At 43.8% G+C, this 15,018-nt stretch overlaps 1 protein-coding gene across 1 annotated transcript in view; it reads left to right on the forward strand.

Annotated features, from left to right (window-relative positions):
- The window catches only part of LOC138296695 (adhesion G protein-coupled receptor F5-like), a 578,562-nt gene that overhangs the window by 249,213 nt on the left and 314,331 nt on the right, over window positions 1–15,018 (forward strand). Inside the window, exons 8-9 of the mRNA XM_069236067.1 lie at window positions 8,532–8,677; window positions 14,542–14,757. Coding sequence (XP_069092168.1) covers window positions 8,532–8,677; window positions 14,542–14,757 — 362 coding nt within the window. The remainder of the gene's footprint in view (window positions 1–8,531; window positions 8,678–14,541; window positions 14,758–15,018) is intronic.

A 15,018-nucleotide genomic window follows, 5' to 3' on the forward strand; every position in this document is an offset into this window, starting at 1 on the left:
AGCATTTTCTTGTCCTATGCATTTGATGCCTGCTAAGTGTCTTTGGTCACATGAGCCTCCTGTTAAACTTTGTCTATTCCTCTCAGACAGTGAGACAAAGGGGTTTAGGTGTGGGCATGACAGGCCACCCTGACAGGATAGGTGGTGGGGAGCTGTTCCCTGCCTCACTTTTACTTTAAAGTAGCTTGTCTCCAGCCCACATAAAGAAGTATAACACTAGTCCTTTGTGACCCAAGTCTTCCTGTGGCCTATGTTTCTATTCTTCATTCCAGCATAGTGAATGTAACACCGGCACGTAGCCAGAGTAGGGCATGTTAAACAGCTGTCCTCGCCATTTTCTGCAAACTTCAAGGCCTTGTGTGTGGTAAAATGCATCTCCTGTATGAAGGCTATTTGCACTTGCCATCTATTTAGTTGTGCCAGGACCCTGTAGATTCTAAGTCACAATTCTGTAAATCCCACTTTCAGAAAATTAGCATTTTCTTGTCCTATGCATTTGATGCCTGCTAAGTGTCTTTGGTCACATGAGCCTCCTGTTAAACTTTGTCTATTCCTCTCAGACAGTGAGACAAAGGGGTTTAGGTGTGGGCATGACAGGCCACCCTGACAGGATAGGTGGTGGGGAGCTGTTCCCTGCCTCACTTTTACTTTAAAGTAGCTTGTCTCCAGCCCACATAAAGAAGTATAACACTAGTCCTTTGTGACCCAAGTCTTCCTGTGGCCTATGTTTCTATTCTTCATTCCAGCATAGTGAACGTAACACCGGCACGTAGCCAGAGTAGGGCATGTTAAACAGCTGTCCTCGCCATTTTCTGCAAACTTCAAGGCCTTGTGTGTGGTAAAATGCATCTCCTGTATGAAGGCTATTTGCACTTGCCATCTATTTAGTTGTGCCACGACCCTGTAGATTCTAAGTCACAATTCTGTAAATCCCACTTTCAGAAAATTAGCATTTTCTTGTCCTATGCATTTGATGCCTGCTAAGTGTCTTTGGTCACATGAGCCTCCTGTTAAACTTTGTCTATTCCTCTCAGACAGTGAGACAAAGGGGTTTAGGTGTGGGCATGACAGGCCACCCTGACAGGATAGGTGGTGGGGAGCTGTTCCCTGCCTCACTTTTACTTCAAAGTAGCTTGTCTCCAGCCCACATAAAGAAGTATAACACTAGTCCTTTGTGACCCAAGTCTTCCTGTGGCCTTTGCAGGGGAAGGAAGGAACGTCCCAGACTCAGATGTGGGGGGTAGCGTAGATGATTCTCCCAATTCAAAGGCTGAAACCAGGTATAAATATTGGACCGTTAGAGTCACTGCTCAGCACACTCCTGGACCTGTGAAAGACTTCAGAAGGAATGCTTTGGTCCCAAGAGGACTGCCCTACTATTTGAAGCCTGCCTTGATCCCAGAATGACTGCATGAAGCCAGGATTACCAGAGTGATTCCAAGAGCTATTTGGCTGGTCTGTGTCAGCTTCACGGACATAACAAGCTCCAGAGAACTTGAGCCCTGCACCTGGCCTTTCCTAGAGGGAGGCCGGACCACCCCAGCCAGAACCCTTCCAGTCCTGGACCCTTGAAAGTGGTGATAAATATAGTGCTCCTGTCTAACCCTAAAACCTGGAACTTGAAATCTTTTTCACCAAAATGTGCTCTGAGAACAGACAGGAGACAGGGTCCTGACTGCCAGCTGGTTTGGTGCAATGCTGGTTGGCTTAACTCCCTGGTAGCTTCCTCTATGTTATTCTCCACAGCAGCACATCCTTCTCAGTGGAACCTCTCAGCCTTATGGAGCACTAATCGGCTATGGCTTACCGCTTCAGGCCACAGGAGATCTTCAACTTCCCAAAAAGTGACAAAGGGCCATATTTAGAACTTGAAAGACAGGTTCCTCTGTCAGCACTGCTTCATATGAACTTTTCTCCTCAATTTAAATATGCCACTTCTTATGGCAAGGCCTGTTTTGTCTTGAAAATTCAATCCAGTATTGCCTCTTTGTCTGTTAAAATACAATCACCAGCACCTACTAGAAAAAAAAAAGTGTTTCTTCAGAGTCATTTCTTGTTTTCGCAACAAGATACATTTCCCTTGTTTCTTATGTTTTCACCTCCACTCAAAATGTAAACGTTAGAGCCTGATTCACAATGATGTTGCTTTTCTGGTAGACCTGTAATTCACAAGTTATACAGGTGTAGTCACCTCCTCATACAGAATTCTTTGTGACTTGAGAGCATGATATATCTGAAATCTTATATAATAAGCATTTGCTCAATTTTTCTACCAATGTGCTAAGAAAATCTGACATTCACTGCCTCACTCTTACTGCATTATTCCCAGGGCCACTGGAATTACATTACAGAGGATGACCAAATTATGTGGCAGGATTAACTAATGTATGCAGCAAAAAAAGACAAATTGTGCAACATAATGGTGCACATTTTGTGACAGTATCACTGCATTTTTTGTCTTTTTTGAACACGTTAATACAGTCTCAGGAACAGTTCCACCTCTTTAGTAAAGTTTAACACTCAGATGCAGAAATAGGCAATTGAAAGGTGGCCAGAAGACTTTTGTGAATGGCCTTCCACTCCACAGCAACAAGTGCTGCAACGATTTTAGTAACATTTGATCCATTTGACCTAGAAACCAAACTTTTATTCGTAAATTTAGCAAAATGTGTAGCCAATGAACCCCACTATTCCACTGCAGGTTAACAGTGGCAAGAGGCTCCCCTCCCTCTCTCATAACAATATTAATATTGGCTTAATCAACATAAGACTTCTCTCAAAACATAAAACCTACATTTGGGACTTACTAAATGACAACAACTGGGATATCCTCTTCCTAACTGAAACCTGGCTCATCTTCCACTCACCCCCTGGTATTGTCCTTACCATCGCAGAAGGCTATTTGATGACCCACATTGATCTAGCCCCCGGTATTGGGGGGTGGGATTACTATTTACTGCTCCTAATTTAGCTGCACTTCTACAAAGCTTGATGACATAGACCTTATTGAGGGACTGTTTTTGTTTCCCTCTAGATAATGCCTAATTTCTCCCTTTCAGTAACTTTAGTTTAGCACCCTCCAACAACCTCTGCCTCAGCTCTTGACACACTTATCACTGCACTTACTCTTTTTTACCTACAATATTCTAACGTTGAAGTACTTGGTGATGTCAATGTCCACATGGACGATCCTTACTGTAGATCAGTAGAGCAATTCAGAGAAGCCATGGGTGGCCTTAACCTTCCCCAGTTGGTAACCGGGGCTACCCACAGTGCTGGGCACTCTCTGGATCCGATATTCTATAACTACCCCTCCCTGACAGTCGATTCCCCTTTACCACTAGTTTGGACAGACCATTTTCTAGGGTAAATTCATGTTTCATTCTCTGCTGCTTTGTCAAGCCATACTAGACGCACACAAGAGCATCTTCAGACCCTGGCGAAACATTCCTGAGTCCAGCCTATCACATATGTTCTCTCACATCGAGGTGACCACCTTGGAAGGATTAGAGAATGCAATTAATTCCTTCAGTGACTCCCTGGTACACAGATCTGGCATTCTGGCTCCCTCCAAAACCTTTTCTAGTTAGCAGGTAGAAAAACTCAAATACAAACAACTGAAATGAAAGTAGAGTAGGAACTATGAGATCGAGGGCAAGTGGGCTTATTACACTGCCCTCAAACAGATCTGGAGAACTATTTTAAAACATAAAATTATTTTCTTCACAAATTGCAGCAGTGGAGAGCGCCACCAGAACAGTTAGCCTGCAAACAAATTGTACCTGCATTACAATTCCTGGCAGAAGGCCTCTCCCTCTTCTTCCACTCAAAAGTGGAAAAAATCTACTCCAAGTTCAGCAACTTGCCTTACATCTCCACCCACAAATTAAACTCAGAGACAAGCTGAGGGCATGACTTCTTTCATTTGAGTCAAACACACTAGTGGATTCAGAGCAAATAATCCATAAAATCAAATTGGGCTTGCCCTTATACCCCTGCCCACCCTTCATGATCGCCAAGGGTGCCTCAGTCATTAATCCGCAAATCAATGAAACCTGTCGCTTAAATGCGGAATGGTACTGCAAGGTTGGAAAAATACACTAGTGATTTCTTTGTTAAAGATAGCAAACGATGACCTGCACACCCTACGTAACTATAGACTAGTCTCATTCCTCCCACACCTTGGCAAGATGGTAGAATCCCTGGTGAATTGACAGATCACTACTTATGTGGAACAGAATAATATTCTTCATCCTACTCAGTCGGGGTTCTGCACGGGCCTTTGTATAGAACTAGCCCTTCCTGGAGTCACTGAATATATCAGAGGCAACCTTGACTCTGGTCAGAAGGTGGCAGTCATTGTAGAAGACTTTTCTGCTGCCTTCGATATGGTGTCTCACTTGATCCTGCTTCAAAGGCTGGAGTAGGCGGATATTACGGACCATGCAGTGGAATGGTTCCAGTCCTTTCTAGCTGATAGACAACATGCAGTCTTTTTCTCACCCTTTCCCTCCCAGTTGACAGCCGTAATCTGTGGTGTCTCTCAGGCGTCATCACTAAGCCCAATGCTCTTCAAAATGTATCTGGCCCCACTAGCGTTAGTTGTGCAAAGGTTGGGTAGGAACATTGTCTCCTACTTGACGACATAGTAATTGGAGACTTTCAGGGCTGTCTTAAGTCCTTTGCTCAATAGATGGATATCAACTGTCCTCCCCAGGATGCTTTGCACCTTTGGCCTTCTGACATTGGACCGGCCACCGCTCCCTCCACAGTTGTCAGGGAGGTCATGATGCACACAGCACTCTCCTTCAAACGCCACGTCAAGGCCACAGCAGCTACCTGTTTCTGTCTGTTAAAATCCCTGAGAAAGCTTTTAAAATACAAACACACATGACCTCCATGGCTTACTTCAACATAATAAGCTGTCTCAACTGCAGCGTGTTCAGAATGTGGCAGCCAGACTTATTCTGTGTATCCCCAAACCCAGTTGATCAAACAGGGGCTCAAAGATCTGCAGTGGCTAGCAATCAATTACAGGATAAAATTGAAGACATCATGATATCTCACAGAGCATGCCACCAAAGGGGTGCCAGCTACATACAAGACAGGCTTAAACACAACTCTTTGTTCTTCCAACCACATCCTCGTGTGCATCCCCAGATTTCACAGAGCGAGATCTGCAGGCAGGTCCTTCATTGATCTGGCTCCAGGTCTTTGGAACACTGTTCCTCTCTCCCTCAGTTGCATGTCCTCCAAAAGCCTGCTCAAAAGCACAGCAGAAAAAAGTGCCGTTCATAAATTTTAACCTCCCTGATCCTACCGGCCATATGGAAGCACCAGGGTGCTTCTTCTGAAGCTTTACAAATATTACTTCATTCATTCATTCATTTTGTAGATGGATTGTGTGGCTAATGTTGTAAATTATGCAGAAAATACAGTGGCCGCAGAATCGCATAATTCCAATGTCTCTGATACCCATAGATAAATATACACAATGGCAATGTAAATAGGATTTGTATACATACTTAGGCCCGTATTTATACTTTTTGACGCTAAACTGCGCTAACCCAGTTTAGCGTCAAAAATATTAGCGCCGGATTACGCCATTCTGAAGCGCCATGCGGGCGCCGGATTTATTGAATGGCGTTAGCCGGCGCTAGCAGACCGGCGCTACCTGGTGTGCGTGGAAAAAAACCACGTACACCAGGCAGCGCCGGCGTAGGGGAAAATGGCGTTAGGGCGTCTTAAAATGGGGCAAGTCAGGTTGAGGCAAAAAAATCGCCTCAACCCGATTTGCGCCATTTTTTAACGACGCCCAGACGCCATTTACATGACTCCTGTCTTAGTAAAGACAGGAGTCATGCCCCCTTGCCCAATGGCCATGCCCAGGGGACTTATGTCCCCTGGGCATGGTCATTGGGCATTGTGGCATGTAGGGGGGCACAAATAAGGCCCCCCTATGCCACAAAAAAAAAATATATATATATATATATATATATACTTACCTGAACTTACCTGAATGTCCCTGGGGTGGGTCCCTCCATCCTTGGGGGTCCTCCTGGGGTGGGCAAGGGTGGCAGGGGGGGTCCCTGGGGGCAGGGGAGGGCAGCTGTGGGCTCATTCTGAGCCCACAGGTCCCTTAACGCCTACCCTGACCCAGACGTTAAAAAGAGGCGCAAATGCGGGTTTTTTTGACCCGCCCACTCCCGGGTGTGATTTTTGCCCGGGAGTATAAATACGACGCATATGCGTCGGAGTAATTTTTTAAGACGGGAACGCCTACCTTGCATCTCATTAACGCAAGGAAGGCGTTCACGCCAAAAAATGACGCTAACTCCGTGCACTTTGGCGCTACACGCGTCTAATGCCAAAGTATAAATATGGCGTTAGTTTTGCATCGAATTTGCGTCAAAAAAACCGACGCAAATTCGGCGCAAACGGAGTATAAATATGCCCCTTAGTACTTATCTTTTAAATATGTCATATAACAGCCCCTCATGGATCAACATGCAACCACCATGTAAAAATCAGTGGCAAAATTGAGGGATGAACCTTTGTCACATAGATCATTGTTTGACAATCAAGTTATCCTACCAGAAAATACAGATGTATCTTTTGTGGCAATTAGATTATATGGAAAGGTCATAGAGCTAACCTTGAATATGTAGCATTTAGGGGTTTGCCAAATCGTCCTTCCACCCACGGAATTGTCAGAGTTTGGCAACTCTGCGTTACTCTTATAGCATGGACTTCTGGCCAAAATCCGCTAATCGCCATGTGTGGAATGTAATTTCCTGCAAGGCTCCAGAGATGCGAGCTGGAGAAAGGGTGCAGGATTGGACCTCTATCACGATTTTGTAATGCAGGTGGTTATGATCAGTCAAAGTAAGAGGGTTGATTCGCCAGTAGATTTGCTGCCTCCTGAGTAGATTGTTTACTTGGGTGGGAGCAAAATCACCTCGAATGGCTGTGCACTCTTCGGCAGCGCATGGCACAGTTTGCGCTGATGTTTCAGCACTGCTGTCTCCATCGGTGTCAATTTGCAGCTCAGTAGCACAACATGCATATTTCCCCCCCATTGGAAGAACTCTGCAGAATCACACAGAGCTTTTTATGTAGCTCTAAGGAATACCTAGGAGGGAAACTCTGCGAGGTGTACCCACCCCGGTAGCTTTTGGAGATTTGTTAATAGCAGCTCCTTTGAGAAGTCTTTCAGATATGTTGCTGTTCGTATGATCTGATTCACCTTTTTCTGGTTATTTGTTGTAATGTAGAGCCCTCGTGTGGCCATTTGTGATAGTGTTGTAAGAAAGTTGCATACAATTCTAGCACACAAAATGAAAGGGCTTGAAATGAAAGTACCAGGGGTGGCCCCTGTGATGCAGAGGAGGAGTGTCACCCCATTGCTGAAATGCAGCAGAAAGCAGAAAAATAAATGATAATTAAAGCATTCCACTTAGCCAGTCCGCTGAGTCTAGGGCAGGAGGGGGCCATACTCTGCATCAGCAGCAGGAGGGGGAGTAGTCAGTGCACTGTAAGTGGGCATGTCAGTTTGGTAGGCCATCTTAGGCTGGCCAAACCGAAATGCGCACTTAAAAATCTCCACCCAAGCTGTGTTGCACAGCAGGGTGGAGTACTCCCAGTCCCTAACTGAGTGGCATTTCAGCCCAGTAAGGCCAATCCTTGCACTTCTCTCATACTGGGTAATAGCATGAGAGAAGTGTCTGGATTGAGTGGGGAGTGAAGCAAGCAAAGAAGCACCAAGGCAGCGGGAGAAGAGGAACAGGGAGGGCCGTCAGCAGCAGGTAAGTTTCTTTTATTTCTTTTATTCCCCCCCCGCTCTGAATGCTGCTCTACCAAACCTGTTAGCAACTGCCACTGGAAAACACCTTTTTCCCACACATATACAGTTCAGTCTTTTTGGGTCTGTCTGTGCCTGATTTTCAAAGTTAGGGGCAGATTTATGGAAAGTAGCTCTGCACCGAGTGCAGCACCACTTTCCCTGCGCCCCTTAGCACCCCCTACTACCATCATGTGTGAGCTATGTTTAAAATATGGTGCATCATGACGTAGGGTGGGAGCAATAGCGTAATTTCTCATGATGCTATTGATGTACTCTGCAGGGATAGCACCACAATATTGATGCTACTCTTGCAGAGTACATATGGCCCCATTCTAAAGAATGAAAGCCCCCTTTTAATGCCCCTTGAGAAGGCATTAAAAGTGCCATAAAAAATGGTGCAAGGAAATCTCATACATTTCCTTACCCCATTTTTCCACCCCCTTTGGATAGATTATGCCTCGCTTAGACATACTGTAGCTCAAATGGTTATAGAGTGGCGCAATGCATGCGTGGCGCCACTCTGTAAATACGGCGCAGGGATTTTGGCCTTGTTGGGCCACATTAACTTAAAAAATAATGGGTTGATGTTGCGCAAGGTGACGCTAGGGCATTATAAATATGCCCCTTAATGTGCAAGGGACTATTTAACAAAAAACACACTGTAATTTTGGTTATTTCTTCTCTTTAGAAATGGAAGCATCATTGTCGATTACATAATTGTGGCCGGGCAGGTCTCAGACAGCAACATTACATCAGCAAACAGTGAAGTGGTTAGTTACTTAAGAGCACAAAATGTGACAGTGGATACAAGTGGATTCAAAACTATTGTAGATGGTAAGCTGTTGATCGTACCTAAAGTTTTTACCTCTCTCAATACTTGCTGTAATACAACACACATATTCAGTGCATTTTACTATGGTAATACTACATGTTTTCCACACCTCCAATCTGCATAAAAGTCGAATGGCATGGTGTTTTCTTGAAGATTCCATCAGCATTTATTTTGATAGATTTCTGCTGGAGAAAGAATGTAGTATTTTCACTTTATTTGTAATCCCACATCAAGTGCCTCGGTTGGTGCCTGAAATTGGATTGTCAGGCCCAACAAATATTGGCCAAGTTGATTACAGTGAGCATCACCGTATATGTGATTCACTTTCTCTGACCACCATCTACATTAACACGTTGTACTGATGAAAAGCTCATTAATGTACTTTTGTGGAGAAAGAAGTGGTGTAGGACTAGGAATGAGGAGCATTAAGGCAAGAGATTATAAGTAAAAACACCCCTTACATTTCTTGTGAAGTCTCTCTACTTAGCCTTGTGAGACCTAAGACTTGGAAAGAGGTAGGATCTGGGGTCTATTTGGGGGGTTTCCTTATACAAAAGGAAGCACTTGCTCTTTTTTAAAGGGATCTGAGACACGTTTGTGAATGTATATCTTAAGATTCAGGTGGCAGCTAACTCTTGAAGGAGCCACACTGGAGGGCAAATGTAGAATCAGTAGACTTCAGTGATGACAGCATTGTGTAGGTTGGCTATAAAACAAGCATTGGAAAAGCCAAAAGGGCTCGGAATTCAAGAGTTATTGGTGTTGTCAATGTATTTTAGCCATGTTGAATAGCGTCACAGTTGTTGTTCAGCATGGCTGAAAGTCATTTTAAAATGTGCTATGACCTAGCCTGTACTATATATACAACTAGGATGTGATGAGATATTATGTGAGATATTCTGTTACAGGTGCCAGAGGGACCCATTACACTATAATGCCTCTCTAAAAACGGAGGCACAAAGACCACAAGAAGCAACAAACAAGAATAAATAATTGAAGGAGAGTGAGGAGATGTCACCAATGTGAGAGGCAATGGAGGTAGTATTGCGGCCCAACTGTGATCGATGAAGAGATCGCAAGAGAATAAAGGAATTAAATGCAAAATGAAAACCAGCTGCAGTTTCATTATTTGGCAAAGTGGATTGTCCGTGTGAGCAGCGGTCAGGCTGCAAAAGAGGCACAAGGGGAGGAAGATGAGGGTCATGTTTATTGCTTTAAGATTGATTCATTGCACTATAAACCCAAATGAAACAGCATTCAGATACAAGGGCGATCTGGCTGGGGTTAGGATGAGGAGGGAGGGAGGGGGACAAAGGCAACAGGATACAGAGCACAGAGAAAGTGAAAACCCAAGCACTTGTGTGGAGTGCTCAAACACAAATAAAAAAGTAGCTCCTAAAATGGGAGCAGTGAATGGACACTGTACAAGTACTTGGTCCATGATCTGGGGGGATGACTGAACAGAAGAAGAGGCATGGCACATGAATGCCATGGACAAATGGGAGCAAAGGATATGAAAGTGATGATGGAAAGAGTAAATGGTAATCCTATGGGTGGGTTGAAGCCCACAGATTGAACACAACACGTCTCTTCAAGACAGCATATGTGCTGCCTAGCTGAGACCTAAAATGCAAACAGGTGTGCTAAAATAGAGAGATAAACTTTGCCAGTCTTGGCCATCACTTGTTATGTTTTGTATATTTTGTCCTTGCTTACTTGTGTCAAGGGCTGCACTCCTGCTATGCAACAGAAAATAGACATTCACTCAGAAACCAACACACAGAGCTGTCTGGGGCACCATTTGACTTCAACAGTACCTTTGAGCCAAAGTCCTGTTTTGCCTTCACAGTGGTTATTTGGATTCACTGAGATTGTTACTACACAGCCCTTTTATCAGTTGGTTGGTGATGTTTCCTCTAGAGTAACTCTAAACTGTGATTGGCCTGTTTAATTTTTGTTAATTGGATATCATACCATGAACCACATAGGATTGTACCCTGGATATGTAATTGATGATCTAGATGCTAAGTAATTAGTATATGTGCTAGTAACAGGTCAAATACTTAGTTAGATACTCCAACAAAGTTAGTTATGGCATCTATCTACTAGATGGTGTAGCTGCTGATTCAATCAGATAGCAGAAATATTATTTGAACACCTCATTGGCAGAGAATTAAAGAGTGTAGGTGGTCTAGATAGAGCAAGCAGCCATTAGCCCATCTAGAAATGGCCTGCCTAAATGCATTGAGTAGATAATCTAGAATGGTGATGTGCAATTCTGTTTTTTTTTTTTAAATATAGCACCCACCATGCACCCTTTGCAGTGAGTGGGACAATTTTTTTTTGATTAAGTAATATTTCTTTCAAGCTAATTGGGAAACAAGGCTCATTTGTTTCTGTGGGTGTTTATTCAAAGTAAGAAACCTCCAAGGAGGAAAAGAGTGGGTGGAGTGCTAGTTCTGCAATGTATGTACGAGTGTATGTGATATATAAATAACAAGACCCTCTTCAATAGGAATTGGAGCGATATACAGGGTCAAAGGCAAGGATACAGTCAGTGAGTGATTAGTTAGGTACCTGTGTTCTGGGAGCAGAAGTTGACTTTTATTGCATTGTGATGTCATGTTCTTTAAAGAGGTGCATCTTCAGCTCTCTTCCTAAACTGGAGCAGGATTGGGTGTATGTTTGTAAATTGGAAAATAAGTTGGAACATCAGCAGGTTGGTTGAGGAGCTGGTGTTGCTCAGTACATTAGAACCCAAGTGCTGTAGCTTATACCTGGGTCTGACAATGTCCAGCAGTAAATGGAATCTAGCTGCTTGTTCTTTCCCATGGTCCTTCATTGGACAGCCTCTGTTGCATGCCTAGTGGGGCTCTTAACAGCCTTGTAGAAAAGAAGGCTTACCCATATGCTGGTTAAAGATGTCAGCATGCTAGAGGGTGATGAACATTCGGGTAACCTGGCTGGGTAGTTTCACTGTGGAATGCTCTGCAATGAGTAGGGTCAGGTACTGAAAGGGCTAGTGAAACAGACCCTGAGACAGGAGGTTCTCTGATTATCTAAAGGACTGTTGGTCGGTCTGCAACTGGCACATTAATCTTTGTGGATGGCAGCACAACTGGAGTTAATGCCCTCTGTTGTCTTGAGATAAGATTGTCATGCCAGTTATGACAGGTGACTGGTTGAGGATCCTACCACAGTCTGAGGATCTTACTATTGCTTCCTGTCTCACCCTGGTATCATAAAGATGAAAGATTTATGTGTAGATCCTGTTATACTTGTGGCTTGGTTCTATCACCCCCTTTCTGGGCTTACAGGTACATCTCAGGTTATACAACTGGTAGCCTTTTTAGTTGTGTGATGGTGATGGCAGTTGTCTACGTGGGATCAGAGTTGAAGGTGTACCTCAATTTCATCCTCTCCTGACCTCAGGAGCAGTCTGTGGTGCCTCCAAAAACCTGCTGCTCATTCAATACGGCAACGGGGAACCCACTAGGAAGTGTCAAAGGACAGTAGTGATCCTTTATCCATGAATGTAGGAGCAATGGGTAATACAGAGGATTATAGTTCCTTTGTGAACAGGACAAGCTCACTGTCCTTCGGAAAACCCTGGATCTATTACATTCAGGCACAGCACTCCCAAGAAAATCTCACCATTTCCCACATTGCTAATGTGTGAAATAGGCATAGAGATTTTCAGGAAATCTCCCCATAAGTACATTGCAGGAATGGATCATTAATGTACCAAGGACCTCAGGATTCACTGTGAAACTGAAATGGTGTTTGTTTAGGACTGCCTGATGGAAAGGAATACAAGCCTAGTGGTCACTCCATGTCCATGCGGAGGTCCACAACACCCTACCATCACCAATTTATAAACTTACCCGGAGTGGCGCATCTGCTCAAATCTAAATATGAGCATGAACAGGAAAACAACAGGGGTGTTCCTGCTCTGCATTAATTGAAAGGTGCAAAAGGCAGTGACAGCCCTTCACCAAAAAACAGATATAGGGGCTGAACTACTAGGAATGACAACCGTCTGTTTTGTCTGCAATGGATGAAACTCCTACAGACGAAGGAGGGTTTACTTCAAGGTTCCCACCTCTAGTGGCCCTGCTAAATTGCACAATTAAACCTCAATTATTTACACTGAATACTACGAGTCCAAGAGGACTACATAGTACCAAGAGAATTTAGTCTTCATTCTGTTGGCCTTTTAAGTATGATATGAACATTCTTCAACACTTGTGAGGCTCTTAAGGTCTCCTTACAGTTATCATGCATTCAAATGGAACAGGAATGGAGCTTTATCTTACACCAGCACTATCTATGGTGGTGGGACTTTATGTTATGTGTTAACGTGGTGGAGTTATCATAGTATTGCTTGGCAGGGGAAAGAGTATCGAACTTTAGAAGCATCTCGGGTAACCTCTTGTAGCATGTTTGAGAGTACACTTTGTCTTACAGTTGGGTAGCTATATTATCCCCTAGATTTTTACAGAAGGGTTGTATTTTGCATTAGAACCCAACCTACCATGGAGCTTAAACCTCACCACCCTAGAGTCCATATTCTCAGTGCCAAGCCACATGATCAAGACTTGGGTGGCACTATTTAAGATGATCATGCTCACACTTCCTTCCTGTGGGTGGATAAACCGACTTGAGTGGTGTAAGGTAACTGTATTCACTCTACATACAATGGTGGACTTGGCATGGTGGGAGTGCATCTGTACTACTTGCTGCACAACTTCTAGTTGTGAACGACTGGTAAGACCAGGTGTTCTTTTTCGATGTGGCACAAATCAGACAGGGATAAATACTCAACATACTAAATGAAGGCCTGATACCCCAGTCCTTACTTTACATTAAAAGAGCGATCTTTGGTGATCAACCCTGAAGTGGATGGACTGGCACTTGAAACTAACACTTAAAAGCTGATGGACAGGTAATTGGCTACAGCATACTGGTCAACTACAGGGCTTTAGAAGGTAGGATCTCATTGGGATCATCAATCTGGGCGATACGTGTAAGAGGATTCTCTTAAAGTCCTTTTGTGAACTCCAAGACAAATACTTCTTACATAAATCTCAATTTTATGGATATCTGGCAAATGGGAAGAGTGGGTGGGCCCCCTTGACTACCCAGACTGGAGGGATGAGTGTATGTCCCCTAGGGTGTTGATGATTCCTTCCATACTCCAGCTCATTCGATTCAGTTATTTGCACAGGACCTATATCACAACTCCGTTCCCATGGTGGTCTAACAAACTGTCTGCAGCACAGGATCACTGCCAAGGTGCATTTCTATCACAGCATAGGAATGTCCGCTAATCAATGGATACTAGAGGAGGGTATTTACAGAGATTTCTGAGGTACTGAGAGTAGCCGTCAGACCCTCCCCAAGGATAACACTGCTTAATACTATATTAGCAGGGATTTTGCTGGTTTGAGGGGGATAAGACCCTCCTTGGTATTGGAACAGTACTGGCCACATGTGACATTGATAAACACTGGCCCTCCCCGATCTCCCCATCACTGATGAGCTGGAGAGTGGCAAAAGACTGGTGTCCTGGACTCGAAAAATTGGTTTATAAGTCAGAAGGTTAACCAAAGAAATACGAGACGGTGTGGGGGAAATATTTGGCCCATCATGGCTAGGCTGAAAAGCTGTAGAAAATGCTCTATCTATAGGTGTGATGTAAAATCTGATGCTGTTCCGTCGTCTGTTATGTTATGGTATAAAATGGCAAAACTGAATAAAATGTTCAGTATAAAGAAGACAGTATAACTGGGCATGTTTTCAGTGTCTGTTTATATATGAAGGATTCTATTTATTCACTTCTCTGTTATTCTGATGCTTCTTTCAGATAAAACAAGCTTTACAGCTCTGCCAGTGACGGTCTTTCAAGGAGATGCAGTTAACCTCACGTGTACAACGACATCAAGTTCTACCGCAATCACTTGGTCACACAATGGAACAAAAGTTACTGCGAATGGATATAAATATGTTTCTTCCAACATTTACAGTGATGGAACTTCGATATCAACTCTGACAATATCTCAGCTTGGCTTGTCTGATGGTGGTATGTTTACTTTATCTGACTCCCTTTTCCTAAGGATACCTGTGCTTTAAAGGGGGTTTACATATGTGTGCTTGCAGCAACTACAATTCATCCAACTGAGCTACTGTGCGAGGAACCCTTTGATTATGAGCTGTCAAATAACATGAGCCTCTTAAAAGGGTCTATACCTCTCACCCCTACACAAAGACAGCAGAGTGCACCCATGGATATACAATAGATGGGCCTGCCATGTGTTGCCCATGACATCACTCATGACATCAC

The sequence above is a fragment of the Pleurodeles waltl genome, chromosome 5 (genome assembly GCF_031143425.1).
Source record: "Pleurodeles waltl isolate 20211129_DDA chromosome 5, aPleWal1.hap1.20221129, whole genome shotgun sequence".
NCBI classification, from domain to species: Eukaryota; Metazoa; Chordata; class Amphibia; order Caudata; family Salamandridae; genus Pleurodeles; species Pleurodeles waltl.